The following is a 17,788-nucleotide window of genomic DNA, read 5'->3' as shown; positions in this document are numbered from 1 at the left end:
CCTCCCAGAATCCTTTGTGTCTTAGGGTCCCTGGAGGTTCCTCACAGGAGGAAACGAGGCTCCAAGAGCTGGCCCCGGGGACCTCCACCTTGATACTCCTCCTTATTTGGAGGGGCTTGTCTGTTCTTATCAAAGTTACACTTTTGCTTAAAAAAAAAAGTAACACCCCTCTGCTAACTTCAGCATGGGCAGGTGTGCCAGCAGTCATCGGGTTCTGACATACGTGTCATCACGGTGGCACTTGGAGGGCCATGGGCCTCTGGAGTCCTCCCTGAGGCTTCAAGGCCCTTCGTGGTAATGTGGCCACGCTCTCCCATTTTGCCATCTACCACCCCAGCTCCAGCCTGTTAGGAGCCCAATGAAACACTTCGGTTCCCCAGACTTGCCTTGATTTCTCTGGGGAGAAAGGTGCTTTTCCTACCTGGAATGTTCTTCATCCCATCAGCTGGCTTAAACCCATTTTCCATAGATGTCTGTCTGTCAGGGAAGTCTGACTCCCTGACAGGCAAGGTGAGGTACCACCCCTTCTCTCCAAACCTGCTGAACTTACCCTCCTGTTGCCTGTCCTCCCTGTTGAGCCGTGAGCCCCCGTGGGCAGGAACACCATCAGCTCCCTCTAGAGGTGGCATTCTCTGTGCTGCACAGAACGGGAGCTCTGCGGGTATTAATAAAATAAATGTGTCAGTGTCCCAGGTCACTCTCAGGGACTCTGTAGCCAACCCACAAAAGGGAACGTCCTCTCCTCATCTCAGCATCTCTGAGGTAGTATCCCCCACTCACATGGGTGTTACGACCCTTTGCCAGCGGGCTTATGGGATGTGCCCACAACAGCAGGCTTATGGGATATGCCCACAACAGCTTGATTCTGGATTTTAGAATCAATGTAGCTAATTAAAAAGTAACTCGAACTGGAAAACAAGTTTAGAAACAATTAAGATAATTAAAATATCACTACCTTAATTGAGATCAAGCAGTGAGCTTAAAAACTAAAATTAATTTAAAAAATTACATGAAGCCTATAATGAACTTGCTTTCAAATTCAGCATTTTCCAGCTTAACACATCTCTCTTTAATTTGTTCTTCTTTTTTTTTTTTTTTTTTTTTGGAAAATTTTGTTTTGTAAAATTTATTAAACGAATTAATTGGACATGGGTTCTGTGCCAGTTGACACTTGATTGGTGTTGGGGAATGGGGGGGATGAAATCTATCTTCCGTGGGTGTGTGCCCTGTGCAGGTAGGTTTTCCTGCTGTGGTCCACAGAGGTCCTGTGGGCATCGCAAGGGACACTGGCAGGGGGTCCAGGGTTCTGCCATTGGGGGAGAGGGGCAGTACTGCATCCTGTCCTCAGGCATGTGGTGGGAGAGAGAGCACAGGCTCCAGAAATCATTAGCCCCTTGAAAAGGAAGCTTATAGGTCTGCTCCCAGTTATCACTGACACTCAGCTCTCCTCCTACCTCCTTACCTGCACAATTTCCCTGCACCTTACCAAAAGGCCTCTCAGATGCCACTTATTATTCTGATCTGTTATCACTCTCTTTAGAAAGTGGAGCCACACAGCCCTGGCCAATGCGGGTGTCTGCTGCACTCCGGTGTCACTGCGAGCCTTGGGGCAGCTTGGAAAAGCACATTTGGGAGATTGCATTTAAAGGGAAAGGACACGCTCCTTGCACTGTCCTCATCCCCTCTCAATCTGAACATTGCCGTTTTTCAGACACAAAATGCACCGTGGTGATTAAATGAATGCTGACAGCTTGATTTATTAGTTTTATTGTTCTGTGAAGTTCATTTACTCAATATAATTTGCATACATGTTTGAAGTATTCAGACCCTGGTAATTAATTTTTAGCAGACTTTATTTCTATATGCAAATTGTTAAGTATGTGTATGGAGTTAAATGATTTTCGTTTACTAGTATTTTTGGTTGGATTTTTTTAAATTATTTTTTTATTTTAAGAAATGCTGGCTTTGAGAATTGGAGGAACAGTGATCTATAGTAGTTAACCTAATGGTAGCCTGACATGTGGCAAGGCTACAGAAAGAAAATGGACTGGACCACTAGTCTGTAGAGTGAGCTGAAAGGTAACTCCAGCAGAGAGAGTGAGCAGAGGGCTTCAAGGTTTTCCAAGGCAGGGCACTTCACCTTCTCTGGAAACCCTGGGGCTATGTGAGGCCCGTGGGGCAGTCCTGCATTTCTGGCCTAAGCAGCACCAGATTTCCTGGCTACCCTATACCTAGACCCCTGGAGTCTCTTTCTGCCCTGAAGGCTTCCCAAGAACGTGGTGCACTTGTGCGCTCTACTTGGTGTGAGGTGGGACCCCACAGCCAGCTCTTCAAAGGAGATCCTACATGATTCTCATGCTGCTGGCCAGCATGGTGAGGAGTTTGCATTCTGGAGTCAACTGACTACGTGTCAGATACCCTCTGCGCCTCTCATCCATGACTCTTGAAATCTTTCATTTGTAAAATGGGCACATTGGCAGCTGCCACCTCTTCAGATGGTTTGGAAAACTAAATACGGTAATCCAGTTATAGGGCGTGCTTCATTGCCTGCATCTCTGAAGAAGTGGATGTTATTTTTGTTATTATGAAGGGTTATTAATCATTCTGGGGACAAAATGTTAAAAAAAATCAGCAAACACCTATGAGGTGTGTCACATACATCAGATCTGTTTTAAGTACTCAAAAATACTAACTCATTTGGTTCTCCTGACAATCTAAGCAATAGCAGATGGTATTACCCACATTATGTGCAAGAGGTAACTGAGGTTTGAGTAAGCAGCAGAGCCAGCATTCAAACTCAGAAAACACTAGGCCTGGGGTTTGCTCTTCTGTGCTATGCAAGTCTCGCTTGGTTACTTTGAGCCAGCATTGTCCATTGAGGACAATCTGGGCTGCAGTGTGGACATGGATGTTTGTGGGGTTGCCTCCAGAAAGAAAGAGAAACTCAAGTTTGGCAGTGAAGCTGGTCATGAGGTCCCCCAGCTTTTGCTGTCCATCACCCCTGTCCATTTCCACCTCAGCAGCACACTCCAATGAAAATCCCTAGGCTTCTGCAACCATGAGCACCTGTCATGGAAATGCCAAAGCTGGAACCTTGGCTGGGGTGGCCTGTGGTTTGGTCCCCAAGTCTCTGGTGATCCATACCATCTTACTTCCATCCCGTGGTGAGGAGAGATGGCGAAGCATTGGCATGGTGGTTGTTTGGGTCATCTGTAGTTATTGTACAGGTTGGCTCAATTTTGCATGAGTCCTGGAAAGCCAGTTAGGGTTGGCTGGGCAGCCTCCCCAGGGTCGGTGGGTGACACTACAGGAAGTCCAGTGGCCTGAGCTTCTCATGGGGACATGCCCAGGACCTGGAGCACTCCACCCGGGGCCAGGAAGTTCCCTCTGTGAGTTTCTGGGAGGCCCAGCCTTGGAGGACTCAGAGAACAGACCCAGGCCCCACTGCCCTTTGCCTCCTGGATGCAGCCCGCAGCTGAAGAGTTCGAAGTGAACACCCTGTCCCTGGGGCTTCCATCAGCCTCTTTTCTCGTCCTGTGGCTTGTTTCCCTATGCTAAGCTTTGGACAGTGGGCAGTCCCTTGGGGAGTAGGCTGTGTCACGTGCTGCCCCTGGGCCTAGGCCCTGAGTCTTGTTGCAGACTTGACTGCCTGATGGTCATCCTGCCTGTGCTTAGGGCGGCTGAAGCTGCTGCAGGAGAGGGAGCCACCCTGAGCTACTCAGGCAGCAGAGCTGCCTCTGGATTCAGTGTGCTCAGGTTCCCTGGGAACTCCCCCACAGCCGCCTGAGACAGGAGGTCTTGAGGTTTGGGGCCTGCAGGGGCTGAGAGGAATCATGACCTCCCGGAGCTCAGGGGTGCCATGGTCCCCGAGAGACCTGGTGGTTGAGGGGATGAGGGCATTTCTCACGGCAATTTTGCCCTCCCTGCTTGGGTTGCCACTTTTTTTAAAAAAGGTTTTATTTATTTATTCATGAGACACAACCCCCCCCCCCCCCCCACACACACACACACACACGGAGGGAGAGAGAGAGAGAGGCAGAGACACAGGCAGAGGGAGAAGCAGGCTCCATTCAGGGAGCCCGATGCGGGACTCGATCCCAGGACCCCGGGATCACGCCCTGAGCCAAAAGCAGATGCTCAACCACTGAGCCCCCTAGGCTCCCCGGGATGCCACTGTGTTTAACCAAATATCTGTGTAGGGAGGACAGGGGGAAATATCACCTCCTCTGGCTGTGGAGAGAAGTTGTGAAAGATTTACTGCCGAATACATTTTGGGCCTGGAGCTGGGAGATGGTGCAATTGCTTTTGTTTTGCAGAGAATCGTTGCGGCCTCTCCTCTGCTCTGAGGAGCCCGTGTGCCTCCGCTTGCAGCGCCCTGACTAGGGAGGGCCCCCTGCCTGGCCCGTTCTGGGAAACACTGCAGTTGGATCTGCAGTTGTGGTAGACCCTTCCTCTGTTGCCTGGGTTGAATCAACATTCCCTCCCTGCCCCCATTATTCCTGCCCACGGGCTGCACTCAGGAATCAGGTGGAACCTCTTGCCATCACCCCGGATGCCTCCCTGCATTGGTGGTGTGTGTGGTCATCATGCCTCAGTGGCCTTTTGTAACTTGTCTTTCCCAAACTCTTCTCCTCCTTCAAGATCCAGCTCACATATTAATGTTTCATGAATCCAGGCCCCAGAAATTGATCTCTGTGTCTCTCGAGCTCTGTTATCATTTTATATGCCCATCATGGCCCTTACCTCCTCCTGCCTCGCACAATAAATATTTATGGGTCAACTTTCCCCCTCCTTATTATATTGGGACTTTGTGTGGCACAAAATGGACTCACGCATCCCGAGGTTCCTCACAAAATGTAAAACAGGCTTATGGATGCACACAGTCCATGTTGATTGAACTGGAGCCAAAAAAGCTTTGTCCTCAAGGACTTTTTACGTTGTAAGGTATAAGTAAAGGTAGGCATGGATGAAGTCGTAAAAAGCAATTGCAGGCAGATAACCAAAGAGGGAAAGGTAGCTCTTGGTCCTTCGAGCATGTAAGATTCTAAAGGATTTTTAAAGTCGTTCCTGCCTGAGGTGGAGAAGCTGAAACTCCCCAAAACACAATGGAATAACTGTCCTGATTGTGAAAAGGAGTAAGTGCCACAGACACAGAATTGCCCCTGGTTTCGGTATCTGATCCAATACCCAACAGCCTCAGAAAATAGCACGGAGTGTGCAAACACAAGGTCTATTTGTTTCCCACTTGTTTATTTGAATAGAAAGAAAAATTAAATATCCCTGGAAGTCCTGACGCCCCTCTTCTTGTTCTCTTTGCCTCAGCCCTGGACCCCTCCAAAGACCCCTGCCTGAAGGTGAAGTGCAGCCCTCACAAAGTATGTGTGACCCAGGACTACCAGACTGCCCTGTGTGTCAGCCGCAAGCACCTGCTCCCCAGGTAAGGCAGCAGGCTGGGAAGCGCCCTCCAGCTGACAGATCTGGTGGTAGCCCATCTCTGACAGAGGGGTGGGGGGGAATGACAGCAAGGAGGTGGAGGCAGGAGGAAAGCATGTGCTTCTGTCACCATTTTATATGGTAGTTGGTGCCTGCAGTCCTTCTGGGTATGAATCTCAATTCTCAAACACAGGTTTGCAAATAATTTCAATATCTGTATTTGCTTTCAATCAACTTTATATGTCTCTGAGCCCTCGTCTGAGCAGAAGAACAAAAATTCCCCTCTTGGTCATGGTGGGGGGCATTCTTCCTTCCAGGATGGCCCCAGAAATCCAGGAAGCTTATAGCCAAAGAGGCGGCCTCTGAGCTTTAGTCTCCTGGTTACCACTCATGTGCCACTATGATCATCCTTGGAGGTTCCTTGTCTGCAGGCTGTCTGCTTTTGTGCCCGCAAAGATGCCTGTGGGCATCTTTGTCAGGCTGGGCGCCCTGGTTTGGGGTCCTCCCTCCTCAGGACCACCACACCACCATTCCTCCTGAGGATGTGTCTTGCTATTTTCTCAGGATGCAGCACCTGATGTCTCATCTTCCCCACCCATGACACAGTAGGTCTCCCCACTGGCCTTCAGGGTCCTTGAAGCCTTTATCTGTTACCCTTACCTTCTCCCAGCCTTATCCATCCAGTGGGCTTAGGCTTCTGTAGATGACAGAAAGTCTTTGAATTTGGGCTACATATGCCGTCAGTCCTATAAAAATACTTGAAAAAAGAACCAGCACATGTGTGAACCCCTGCCCCCCCCCACACACACACATGAGACTTCCTTTAACAGTGGGGTTGGGTTGGTGTGGGTGGGAGAAAGGTGATTTCAGTGCCTGTTCACCCTTCTTCTTGTCCTGCTGTGTGGTGGAGAAGTGTAGCCATGAGCACTGGAATCATCACACTAGTTTGGCATTTGGCAATGCGATCTTCCATCCACCTGTGCAGTGCCAGAACCTCAGGAAAGAAACACAGCCTTTCTGGAACATAGTTCCCACAGAAAGGTGCCTCTTCTAGCTTCTGTTCCTTAGCTCTATTTTGACTCTGGGCCCATACAGGAAGGGTTCTGTCCCTTCCCACTCTTTTTTTTTTTTTTTTAATATTTTATTTATTTATTTGAGAGAGAGAGTGAGCTTGAGTGGGGCAAGGAGCAGCAGGAAAAGCAGGCTCTGTGATGAGCAGGAAACCCAATGAGAGGCTCCATCCCAGAACCCTAGGATCTTGACCTGAGCCGAAGGCAGACGGTTAATTAACTGAGCCACCCAGGTATCGCCCACCCATTCCTGCACTTAAAAAAAAAAAAAGATTTTATTTATTCATGAGAGACCCAGATAGAGAGGCAGAGACACAGGCAGAGGGAGAAGCAGGCTCCTTGCAGGGAGCCCGATGTGGGACTCGATCCTGAGACTCCAGGGCCAAAGACAGATGCTCAATCACCCAGCCACCCAGGTGTCTCTTCCCACACTTCTTGAAGTATAGGCAATGCTCATCCCTTTGGCTGCTCCTCTTGGGACATGTTCTAATTTCCTTCAGTTTCCTAAATGGTTTCCTCTGAGCCTGCCTGGGAAGCTCCATCATGGTCCAGCAGAAAAATCGTCTGGAGCAGAGCCCTCACCCTGTCTGCATCTGCAAAGCTAGTCCCTGCAGCTCCAGCTCCTGACCCAGCCTCCATGGCCACCTAAAAACAGTTATCCTTGGTCTCTGTAAGACTGAGATGCAGGGTATAGTGTGTTTTGCTCTTTCCCACAGACAGGAATCTTCTCCCTGGAAGTAAAGGTAGATCTCATCCCTGAACCTTGGCATGTGCCAGGCTTTGTACTTAGCACCACATCCTTGAGTTCTTCCAGCCATTTTCTCAGGCTGGTATTTATTTTTGTTTCTACTCTGAAAATGAGAGAAGTGAGATAAGAGAGGCATTAGCAATTGGCTTATACATCTAGTAGGTGGTAGCCAGGATTCAGACCCAGGACTATCCATCTCCAAAGCTTATGTTTCCCGTTACTACCATGTGTTGGCTTCTCCCTTTGTCCTGTCCTCATCTATCCCTTCATTCACTGTTATTTCACAGAAAGGTATCGAGTACCTCCCATGTGCCAGGCTTGCATTACACCCTACAGCTACATACTTCTCTACCCTGGAGGAAAACCAACTTTGCTGTGGAGTGGGATATAAAAACACTTGGTTGTTATTATCACTAGAAAGTGTTCTTAAGGCATACATACTCCGAGAAAGCTATCTTAGGTTCTCTTGCTGTGCGTGATGGGGCCTCTTTTGCCACAAATGCCCAAATGCCCTTTCTGGGATAACCCTCTAGGTTTCAGCCATCTGGTAGTAGATGTGTGTGTGGGTGTGCAACATGGATAGTCTGTTGCCTGTTTCCTCCTGGAACATAGCCCCTCTGTAAGTGCCACCCAGGAGATTTTCAGCATGACACTCAAATCTGTGCAAGGTGGAGGTGGGAACCAGGCACGTTCAGGTGGATGTGGTGTTTGTCTGGGCTTGCTGTGTTTCCCTATGAGAAGTACCACCAGTTGTTTGCTTGCATTGAAAGTGTAATCCTTGTCTCCCACATCTCCTGGTGGCCACAAAATTACAGTGACTAAGAACATGAATTAGGGAATGAGACCAATCTGGGCTCCATTCCCAGGCTGGCTACTTCCTTGCTCGGTGACCTTGGCAGGTTACTTTGCCTTTCTGAATTGGTGCTTTATCATCTGTAGAATGGATTTGATGAAAATACTTACCCATTACTCTTTCCTCTTTGTTGGGAGACATCCTCTAGGAATCCTTAGGCAGAGAGTTTACGGGTAGTAAGTGTGGTTAGTTCTTGCACAGGGTATTTTGTGCATGCTTGTTCTTGTCTGAGAGTTTGATGAGATGCAGGTGCATCACATGATAATGGCTGGTCTTTCAGTTGCTAAACCAATTATGATCATACTTACTGTCACTGTCTCACTCATTCTGAAAGGTCAGCCAGGAAACCCCACAGTTGCATGCTGCTGAAAAGGCAGCCCCTCCAGGTGCCCTGCCTCCTTACCAGTATGACTGTGCCTGCTTTTCCTTCCTTCTGGAGGAAGCTGTGAGGTTTAGCATGAGGATTACGGCATCATTACTTCTGCCTACTTTGTGATTCACAGCAGGTAAGGACTAAGAAGATGACCGCATTTCTCATGATAGGGACCTTTTGTTCATTGGAAAAACAGCCCAAAGAGGAGGCTGTGATTGAGACAGCATGCCCACTCCCTTATCAGAACCTGGGAAGTGGTCTAAGCCAGGGAGACTCAGCAGCGGTGTTGGCTGCGGTGGTGGGGCCCCCTTCCCCACCTCCCTCTTGGAGGCTCAATTACTCGGCCTGCCATATCAGCCAAGCGCACACCTCTTCTTAGGGTCTTGGACACCTTCTCGGATGAAACATCTGTCCTGCTGCATTATGCTTCAAGGGTCCCCTCTGACCAAGGAGATGGTGTTGACAACTCTATTTATTCATCAGTCAGGGAAGTAATCTTTCTCTCCGTGAAACATCTGTAGACAGTCCCATCAGCCAATCTGGCCTCTGCAGCAGCTCAAGAGGTAAATCCCGCCTGCAAGATAGTCAGCAGTGCACACACGTGGAGAGGCGGCTGGGCCAGCCTTCAGCTGATTGTGAGGCTACAGATTTAGGCTGTCTTGTCAAGTGTATTGAGACAGAGGATGGTGAGCGAGCGCATCAGTGAGAGAATTTCATTAGCTTTCCTTGCCCACAGAGATTGAGCCAGGGAAGAAGCTGTTTGACATTCACATCTGTGACCACAGAGTGTCTGGGTGGATGGGCCAGCATTTTGGTGGGGTGCCAAGTGGGGCAAGCAGTCTCTCTCTGCTGGAATTATCCTTTATTAGGGTCGTTTTTGGATATGGGTTTGCATTTGGATTCATCTAGAGGCTTCAGCTAATCTCACATTTTCTTTGGAGAATTCTCCTTGGAAATTCTTTGTTTCATCTCTTCCTACTATCGAGCCACACTGAATGGGCTCAGGAGAGGGTGAATTCTGGGTTGTGTGTTCACCTTTTAGGTTCTCCAGAGAGGCCATTTATGCACCAGGAAGGCTGCCTGGAGTCGGAAAGCCTCTCTGAAATAACTTTTTAAAAATATCTTAATTGATTTTTGATATAACAATCTTTGATGCTTATTGTAGGAAACACTAAAAATACAGAAAAGTAAAAAGAAACAGGAAATAGGCAATGGTCACACAAGCTAAAAACAGTAATTAAACGTTCCAGTACATTCCCTTCCATTGTTTTTTTCTACTTATGGGTTTTATCCATTGGTTTGTTCTTCTTACAACTTGATCATCAAGGGGTGCCTATCCTATATATAAAAATTTGGACTCTCTTCAGTTAATTTTTATAAATGAATGTTTTTATGATATATAACTCTTTGTAGATACAAATTTTAAAGATTATATGACATAGTGTACAGAAGAATAACTTGAAATGGATTATAGACCTAAATATGAGCTAAGAATATAAAACTTCTGGAAGAAAACAGTAGTAGCCTTGGATTTGACAGAGATTACTTAAATAGGTAAAAAGGCATGAACCATAAAAGCAAATAATAATAAATATCATTTCATCAAAATTAAAAAACTTGATCTTCAAGAAACACAGTAATAAAATGATAAGCCATACTAAGAGAAAACATTGTAAAACACAGATCTTACAAAAGGTTTGCATCTGGATCATGCAGCGAAAGCATATGTCCCTACAAAGACTTACTCATGAATATTCACAGCAGCTTTACTTTGTAATAGCCAAGAGCTAGAGGCAACCCAAAGGTCCATCAACAGGTGAGTGGATAAACAAATGGTGGTATATCCATACAGTGGATGACTACTCAGCAATAAAAAGAGATAGGCTATTGATGCATGCAATGTCATGGATAAATTTCATAATAACTACGCTGAGTGAAAGGACATGGACCAAAAAAAAAAAAAAAAAAAGAATATGTACTCTCTAATTTCTATTTCCCTGAAATCCTAGAGAATGCAAACTAATCTGTGGTGATAGAAAGCAGATCATTGGTTGTCTAGGAGAATAGAGCGGTGGGGCTTCTGAGCATTCTTTAAAGCTAGATAATACGAATGGATCTTTGGGGAAATAGTTACACTCTGGTATTAGACGCGAAAAATCCCACCGGCAAAAGAACTCCTTGAGGGATGAAGAGTTTTTAATGCGGCAATGTGTTATTCTTCCTGACTTAGGTTTAGAAATATTGTCATAGGCTGTCTTAAAGAAAATGACCTCTCAGGAAACAAGCATGGACAAAAAGTCATAGAACCCACTGAGGGCTCCACCCTTAGGGATTCACTGCCAGTCAAGATGGCTGCTGCTGATTTATTGCTCTGGCTGGGCAGGAGCTGGAGGTGGGATTCTCCCTACAGAGCAATGAACATTGATTTTACCTCTCTGTTACCATTGATTTTCATTTGGAGAATGGAAAATTGAAGCATTTGTTTTAAGCCTTGCAGACAAGCCGCATTCTCAAATTCGGCAAGTGTATTGTGAACAGGAGGAGAGGGTGTCAGGATGGGACTTAGAATATCTGAGCGTACCCTTGGAAGCCTTCTGGGAGCAGTGGGAACTAATCTGTTTTTAAATAAGGAGCCGACGGCCAGTCTTCCCACTGGGCTAGGCCTCTCCAACGTAATGGCCCTTTATCTCCGCTTCCTAATTATCTGGAATAACAACGAATTCTCTGCACCAGCGAAGAATTCAGATTGAGTCCAGGCTCGTGGTACTGTAGACCAATCTGAGAGCTTTCTGTCTTTTATGTGAACTTGGAAAAAAGAATCAAAGTGTTTGAGGTCAGAGAGAAGTACATGACAGAATGTGCCTCAAATACCAAACTCTCAGAGGATATTTGAAAGGATGGTGGTTATTTCATCTCAGTTTTGTTTTACAACAAAGCACTGCTTCCTGCTACAGGGGCTTTGAACGGGTTGATTATACATACACATGTCTGTCTGGGTTTGGCAGACACATGGCCACATGGCAAGTGGGTGATTCGTAGGTGTCTGCATGGCATTCTGGTACCTCCCACCTCGAGACCTTGCCAGTTACCAAAGTGCGATCATGCTTGTATCCCGCATTACATTTTTATCTTTAGAGAGCTCACACTTCTTCTCCAAGAGGCCTGCGCATTGCCTTGTGTTCTATTTTAACCTCAGGGAGATGTTCCTTTTCCCCCCTTCTCTGGGCCTGGGTAGAGCTCTGATGAGGGCTTGGTGCTGTTTCTAGGCTGTTGGTGGAATTTATGCAGCTGAGTTTTGGGTTTGAGGCCACTTCTGAATCAGCCACCTTATTAAACAGGAAAACCATTACTGTGATCTCTTTACCCATGGTCACTGAGGAAAACAGAGGGAAAGTGGTTGGTTCGAGGGACACTGCTTCTTGGCCACCTACCATGTTAGACACACTTGGCAGAAGGGATAGTGCCAACTTCTCGCAGTAGTTGTATAGGTCTGCATTACAATTGCCATTTTCTTAAAAAAAAAAAAAGATATTTATTTATTTATTTATTCACTCATTCATTCATTTATTCATTCATTTGTTCATTCATTCAGAGATAGGACAGAGATAGCTAGAGCACAGGCTGCTGCAGGACAGGGGTAGAAGGAGAAGTAGACTTCCCACTGAGAAGGGAGCCCAACATGGGCCTTGATTCCAGGACCCAAACCAAAGGCAGATGCTTAATTGACTGAACCACCCAGGCACCCCTATGATCCCCATTTCACAGATGGGATTATTGAGGTTCTGTCAGTAACTACGTTACTGGCAAAGGGCCCATAAAGGGCAGATTTGAACCAGAATGGAGGACTATCCCAAGGCCACCTTTGCTGTATAATCATGGGTGTGAGCTCTAACTGGCTTTTTCCATCCGTACTAAAGCCCACCATCAACTAGCCAACCAGCCAGCCTGCTCTTGGCCCTTGAGGTTGTGTGTGTGGACTGGTGACCTGTCCTAATTCCTGCACCTCACAGACCCATGGGTAGGGGCCTGGGAACACCTGATTCCTCCTTTTCTGTGCCCAAAGTGGTAATTCTGGGCTCATTTTTACCCTTTGTGATTTTCCTGTAAGGTGTCATTGAAACCACGTGTCACTTAAACATAAAGAGATATTTATTTACTTTAAACCACAGACTTCTTTTTTTTTTTTTTAAATGGAAGTATCGTGTGCCTCTGCTTGTAAGGACCTGGCTGCTTCTGGGGACCTCAGTGAGCAAGATTTCATAACTCAAGCAAACCAGTTACTTTCTCTATTCCTTTGTTTTCCTCTTTGAAATTGAGAGTATTGATTACACAGGCTTGACAACAAGAGCAGCAGAGAGAAAAAGCAATTCATAATGGAGATGTGAGTAATTGTGTAGAATTTTTAGTCCCTTGGAACAAAGGGGATGAAGTGAGAGGCAGATCTTATTTTGTAAGGCAGGTCCACTAGGCGAGTTTTATAAACACATTAAAATCATGACTGTCGGTAAAATTTACCAGACCCAAATTTGGCCCTTCCATTGTTTTCCCTTTATTTATTTATGTTTTAAACTTTACTGCCAATGCCACACAGGTTAAACCCGAAGATGAAGAGCAAATGAGGGCAGCTACTATGAGAGTAAGCGAGCTCTCCCAGAGAGTCTGATGGCATCTTGCCTGGCTGGACAGTTGTTTCTGACTGTGACTTTTAGGGACCAGAGCCTCTGCCCTGCCAGAGCCCTCTCCAGCCCCCACCACCCAGGTGCTCATCTCTCCCTCCCCGGTTGCATTGCTCCAGAAGCCCTTTCCAGAGAAGGTAGTTCATATTTCCGGTCGACCCTAAGTGCACTGGATCATTTTCTTTTTTTTTTACTTTTTTTTTTTTTTTGCGCCACATTCTCTTTGTAGGAAATTGGAAAGTTTTTATCATTGAATCCCCAGAATGTGCATGTGCCCAGGTACAGAACTTTTGGAAAGCTAGAAAGCCAAGAGTCTGTGGAATTGGGCCAGGGACTGATGTTAACACTGCCCTCCTGACTCCTACCTCTGTGTCTGAGAGAGCCTGAGTGAACCACGCTGTGCTGGGGGTCTCCCCAGGATAACAGGCTGCAGTTGCTCTGTTTATTGATGTCCTGGCCTATTAAGAGATGGACAGAGAGGCATATTTCATGCATCAGATTCAAGTGGATTAGAAAGAGGAGGTTGAGGTGGGGGTGCAGGTTTCAAGGAGGTAATCGCTAGGTGTGATTCCCACCAGGGCTCAGGGCATGCTGCGAAGCACACAGGTGTGAAGCATTACATCAGCATGTCCATCCCTAAACACTAGGAAACAGACAAACTCAAGCCCCCCTGCAGCTCACTGAAGATGTTCTGTGGCTTGTGCCTCTTGGGGACCCTTGATGGTATCCAGAGAGAGGAGTATCAGGGTGGGAGGGGGGACCGAAGCCCATGTGGTCCTTCACAAAACACATCATCTTCTTTTACACAAGGGGTGAGATTGAATTTTCTCACTTACACTAACTTCTGCTTTAATTTTCTGAAATCTCTTTCCTTTACCTTTGTTATTAATAAATCTGCTGTGGACTGCTTGCTTTTCTGCCGAAACTCATCAAGATCTCAACTGGTAGGTTTTCAGTTTAGACATTTTATATCTGATTAATTCAACCAATGAACCATGAAAGACATTCTTTATGGATATCAGGCACCATAGTAGGGCCCATCTGGGGCACTGAGCATGCAGGTTCTGGGGCCAGAAAATGGACTCAGGATGATTTAGATGAGCATCCAAAGCTATCTTTAGAAGTACTTTTGTTTTAAATAGAATGTTCTCAGGCTAATGTCCTGTCTTTAATGTTCCTCATGGAAAGGGTGGGCAGAGGGCAAGACCCTCCATGCACAGAGGGACAGGAGAGATGAAAATTGATTAGTTTGGGGACTTTGGTACCTTTCCAAGGCACTCTCTTAAATGATGTTTTTAATGCGCACACACTGAAACGGATGTGGCTCTATTACTGAGCTGGGAAAGGCCTTCTTTTCAGTTTGTCCATGGTTACCATGGCTGGAGATGCTGGTGTGTCCTGCTTCCTGCTGAACCACAAGTGGCGCTTTTCACTACCTAATGGGGAGAGAGGAAGCCCTGGCTCAAACTTCCCTTGGCTATGAGTAATTCTCTAGTGGAGGGCAAAATGGCAGAGCTCTGGTCCAGCCTGGAATTGGAGTCTTCCTCTTGGTAGATGCCAGGGGAGGCCATCCATGGATATGGTGATGGTGACCAAGGGCTTCAGGACTTGAATCCCTCCTGTCATGATTTTGGCAGGACTAGCCCTCAGGAAACAGCTCACGCACACCAGTGATGGTAGGTTGAATGTCATTAATTCAGAATCCACTAAGTTGGAGTCTGTGATAATTTCTTGATTTAACAAATATTTATGGTGCCTTCCATTTGCCAGACCCTGCTGCGTGTTTGGAATTCTGTGATGAATGGACATAATCTAGCTTTACAGAGAGTAACGTCTACAGGAAAAGAGAGATAAAAAAAGAAATTAAGAATCTAATAAGAGAGGATAAGAGCAGGATGAGGTAGGATAAGAGCAGGATGTTGTAATGGCATCCCTGCAGTTGTGTGGCAGAGGTGTGGGGTCAGGGCAAGGCTGCCCCGAAGCCCATCTTCTCCATAAGGGCTATTCTGCCCTGGAGACACTTTCCTACACTAAATCTCCATTTCCTTATGAAAGGCTGACTTTCAAAGTAGCCTGTGGCATTGTGACAAGGAAACAGAAGGCATGGTGCTGGTGCATAGTAGATGCTCAATTAAAGTTAATCTCCTGTCTGAGTCTTTAGTTCCTCAGATGGAGGAATAGCCCTTGCAGACCTTGCAGAGTTGCTCAGGCCTACTCGAGATCACACAGGCAATGGCTCAGCTGTTGTTAACCTTCTGGATGGTATCAGTTGTCCTGCTTGGACAGACAACTGTCCAATTGGCAGTGTGGGATCTTCCCTGCTGGCAGAATGCACACCCCACTCCTTGTTACACTCACTCCCCTTACTTGCACTGCCCACACTCCCTCTGGAACATAAGCTCAGGTCTTGGCACATGTTGGTGACATATTGAATGGACGAGTGGGTCAGTTCAGCCAAGAAAGAAGCTGGAGATGCAGGACCAGACTGGTGTCTTTAATTAGGAGCTCTGAGAGGTTGGCTAGTCTCTCTCCAGCTCTCACTCACTGTGTGAGGCACCTTCCTTATAGTGGGTTGAGTGGCTTTTCTGTTGGTAACTCCTGCACATTAGTCCAGGGTCTACTGTGGAACAGCACTGGACTTGCACATTTATCACTCCCTGTGCCACCACATTCTGTAGTATCATGTCTGTACGTGGGAACAGCTGGGAACCTGACTGAGGGTATCTCAGAGTGACTTATGATAAAGGGCTGCAGGGTACATCCAAGGGACTTGGAACATAGGACCACACATGCTCAGAAGAAGGCATAGGGTGTCTGAGGGAGCCTCAGAGGGAGGTGGCATGTGAGTGGACACTTGCGAAAGGGAGGGAGGATAGTGGTAGGGGAAGGTCAGTGTGAGAGAAGACCCAGGCCAATGGAGTTAGCCTTAGTTCCTGGCCACCTATCCAGAAAATTCTCTGCTGGTGAGGGCCACAGAGCCTTGTCAGGGCTCTGCTTCTTTCATATGACAATGTAAAGAAAGCCTTCAGATCAGGGGCAAAATGATAGTACTGATGGGGCTGCTTTTACCTCCTTCAGAGCTTTAGGGGAATGGCCAGCTATTGATGGTGTGGAGATGGTGTGGGTGATGGTGCTCATCTTCTCAAATGCCACGTGCCTGTCAGCTTCCTGTCTGTCTCTGGGCCTGTCTTGCAAACAGCAGTGTCCCTGATCATGCTGTCTCCCTACTTCTGCTTCATCTTGCTAGCTTGTTCTTCCCAAGGTAGATCATACATATGTGGTGTTCTTTCCCTCATACACAAGCTCATAAGAATTGTCCCCCACCCCCAGGAATGCAAGCAAATATTTTCTAAGATGATAGCAGCAGAGCTGACGGTGGAATTGTGTGCACTTGCACACGCCCTTGTGGGCACACCTGAGCTTTAAAACAACTAGCTGGAAGCTGTGTTAGCAGAACCCTCAGTTCTTTGGGCCCCTTCTGCAAAGAGTCAGGATTCTGAATGCTCGAGGAGGGAAGCCAAATGAAAGTCTCGGCCTTGGGCTTGCTTGTGCATCATTTGATTTTTACCAATTAGCGTGTCCATTGCTAACGATTTCCACTAAGATCTCAGGGCTGGAACAGGACCTCTCTTTATTGGGCCAGCACATGAATAACAGTAAAACAAATCAAACAGGGATGCTGAAGGTCAGCGGGTAATAGTCACAATTTCTTTTCTGCCCCCTTTTAGGGAGAATGGATTCTTAAAACTGAATACACCACTCTCCACTCTCCTATGGGAATAAAGAAGGCTCAACTGTTCACTCACATTTACTTATGTTACGCATGCGGGCTGTCATTGCTTGTAGGCCATGTTCATTCCCTGAGCTGAACTCTGAATTAAAACCCTACCATCAGTGCCTCCCAGCGCCCCTTGGTGCCCCTGGCCATGCTCTGTCACTCTCTTAATGGGAGATGACTGCAGACCAGAGTCTCCAACCCATTAGTGGAATTTCCATCATCACATCAACCCGCTAATCTTCCTGATCCGGTCAGGAAACACTCAGAGCAGAGTCTAGGCTAAAAGTAGGTTTGATGAGGATCCCTGGACATATATATTAAGTTCCACATATAAGGAAACCTCAACTTCACATAATGTTGAGAAATGTGAGAAAGATGAGAGATCTGCATTTGTCTTCTGGCACATTCCTTTTCTTCCTGCCCTTTTGGCCACACACATGGCTTCTGACCCTCATAAATGTAGAAGGGCTGGGAGGGGTGAGTTTCTGAAACAGATGGCATAATTTCATGGGACGTAGAGATTTTCCTGGATGAGGTAGCAGTCTGTGAGAATCTTTACTGTATCAAGGTATATGAGTAAAGGAGTTCAGGTAACACCTCCCTCACATCAGTGCAGGCATTCAGAGTAATTAAATAGGACCATAGTGGTGACATGGGAAGTGTGTTAGAAGTCTATCAGTTACAACGTTAGCATCATCTTTGAATTCTGGGCCCAATTTCTGGCACATAGCAGGTATTTATTAAGTGTTTATTGAAACAGCAAAGACTGTGTTAGAATTCTAGCTCTGCTTAAACCCTCAAAATAATTTGGGAATTTAGTTCAGATACAGTGATCAGACCCCTTAATCTTCACTGAA

General features: G+C 46.7%; 1 protein-coding gene across 2 annotated transcripts in view; it reads left to right on the top strand.

Moving 5' to 3' along the window:
- Positions 1–17,788, top strand: part of SPOCK1 (SPARC (osteonectin), cwcv and kazal like domains proteoglycan 1) — a 499,775-nt gene that overhangs the window by 335,123 nt on the left and 146,864 nt on the right. For both annotated transcript variants that reach the window (XM_035697008.2, XM_025432471.3), the window contains one exon: positions 5,323–5,437. In XM_035697008.2, the coding sequence (XP_035552901.1) occupies positions 5,323–5,437 (115 nt within the window). The remainder of the gene's footprint in view (positions 1–5,322; positions 5,438–17,788) is intronic.

This window comes from Canis lupus, chromosome 11, assembly GCF_003254725.2.
Source record: "Canis lupus dingo isolate Sandy chromosome 11, ASM325472v2, whole genome shotgun sequence".
Lineage (NCBI taxonomy): Eukaryota > Metazoa > Chordata > Mammalia > Carnivora > Canidae > Canis > Canis lupus.
The sequence above is the reverse complement of the archived record's forward strand: the minus strand, read 5'-3'. Positions and strand labels throughout refer to the sequence as shown.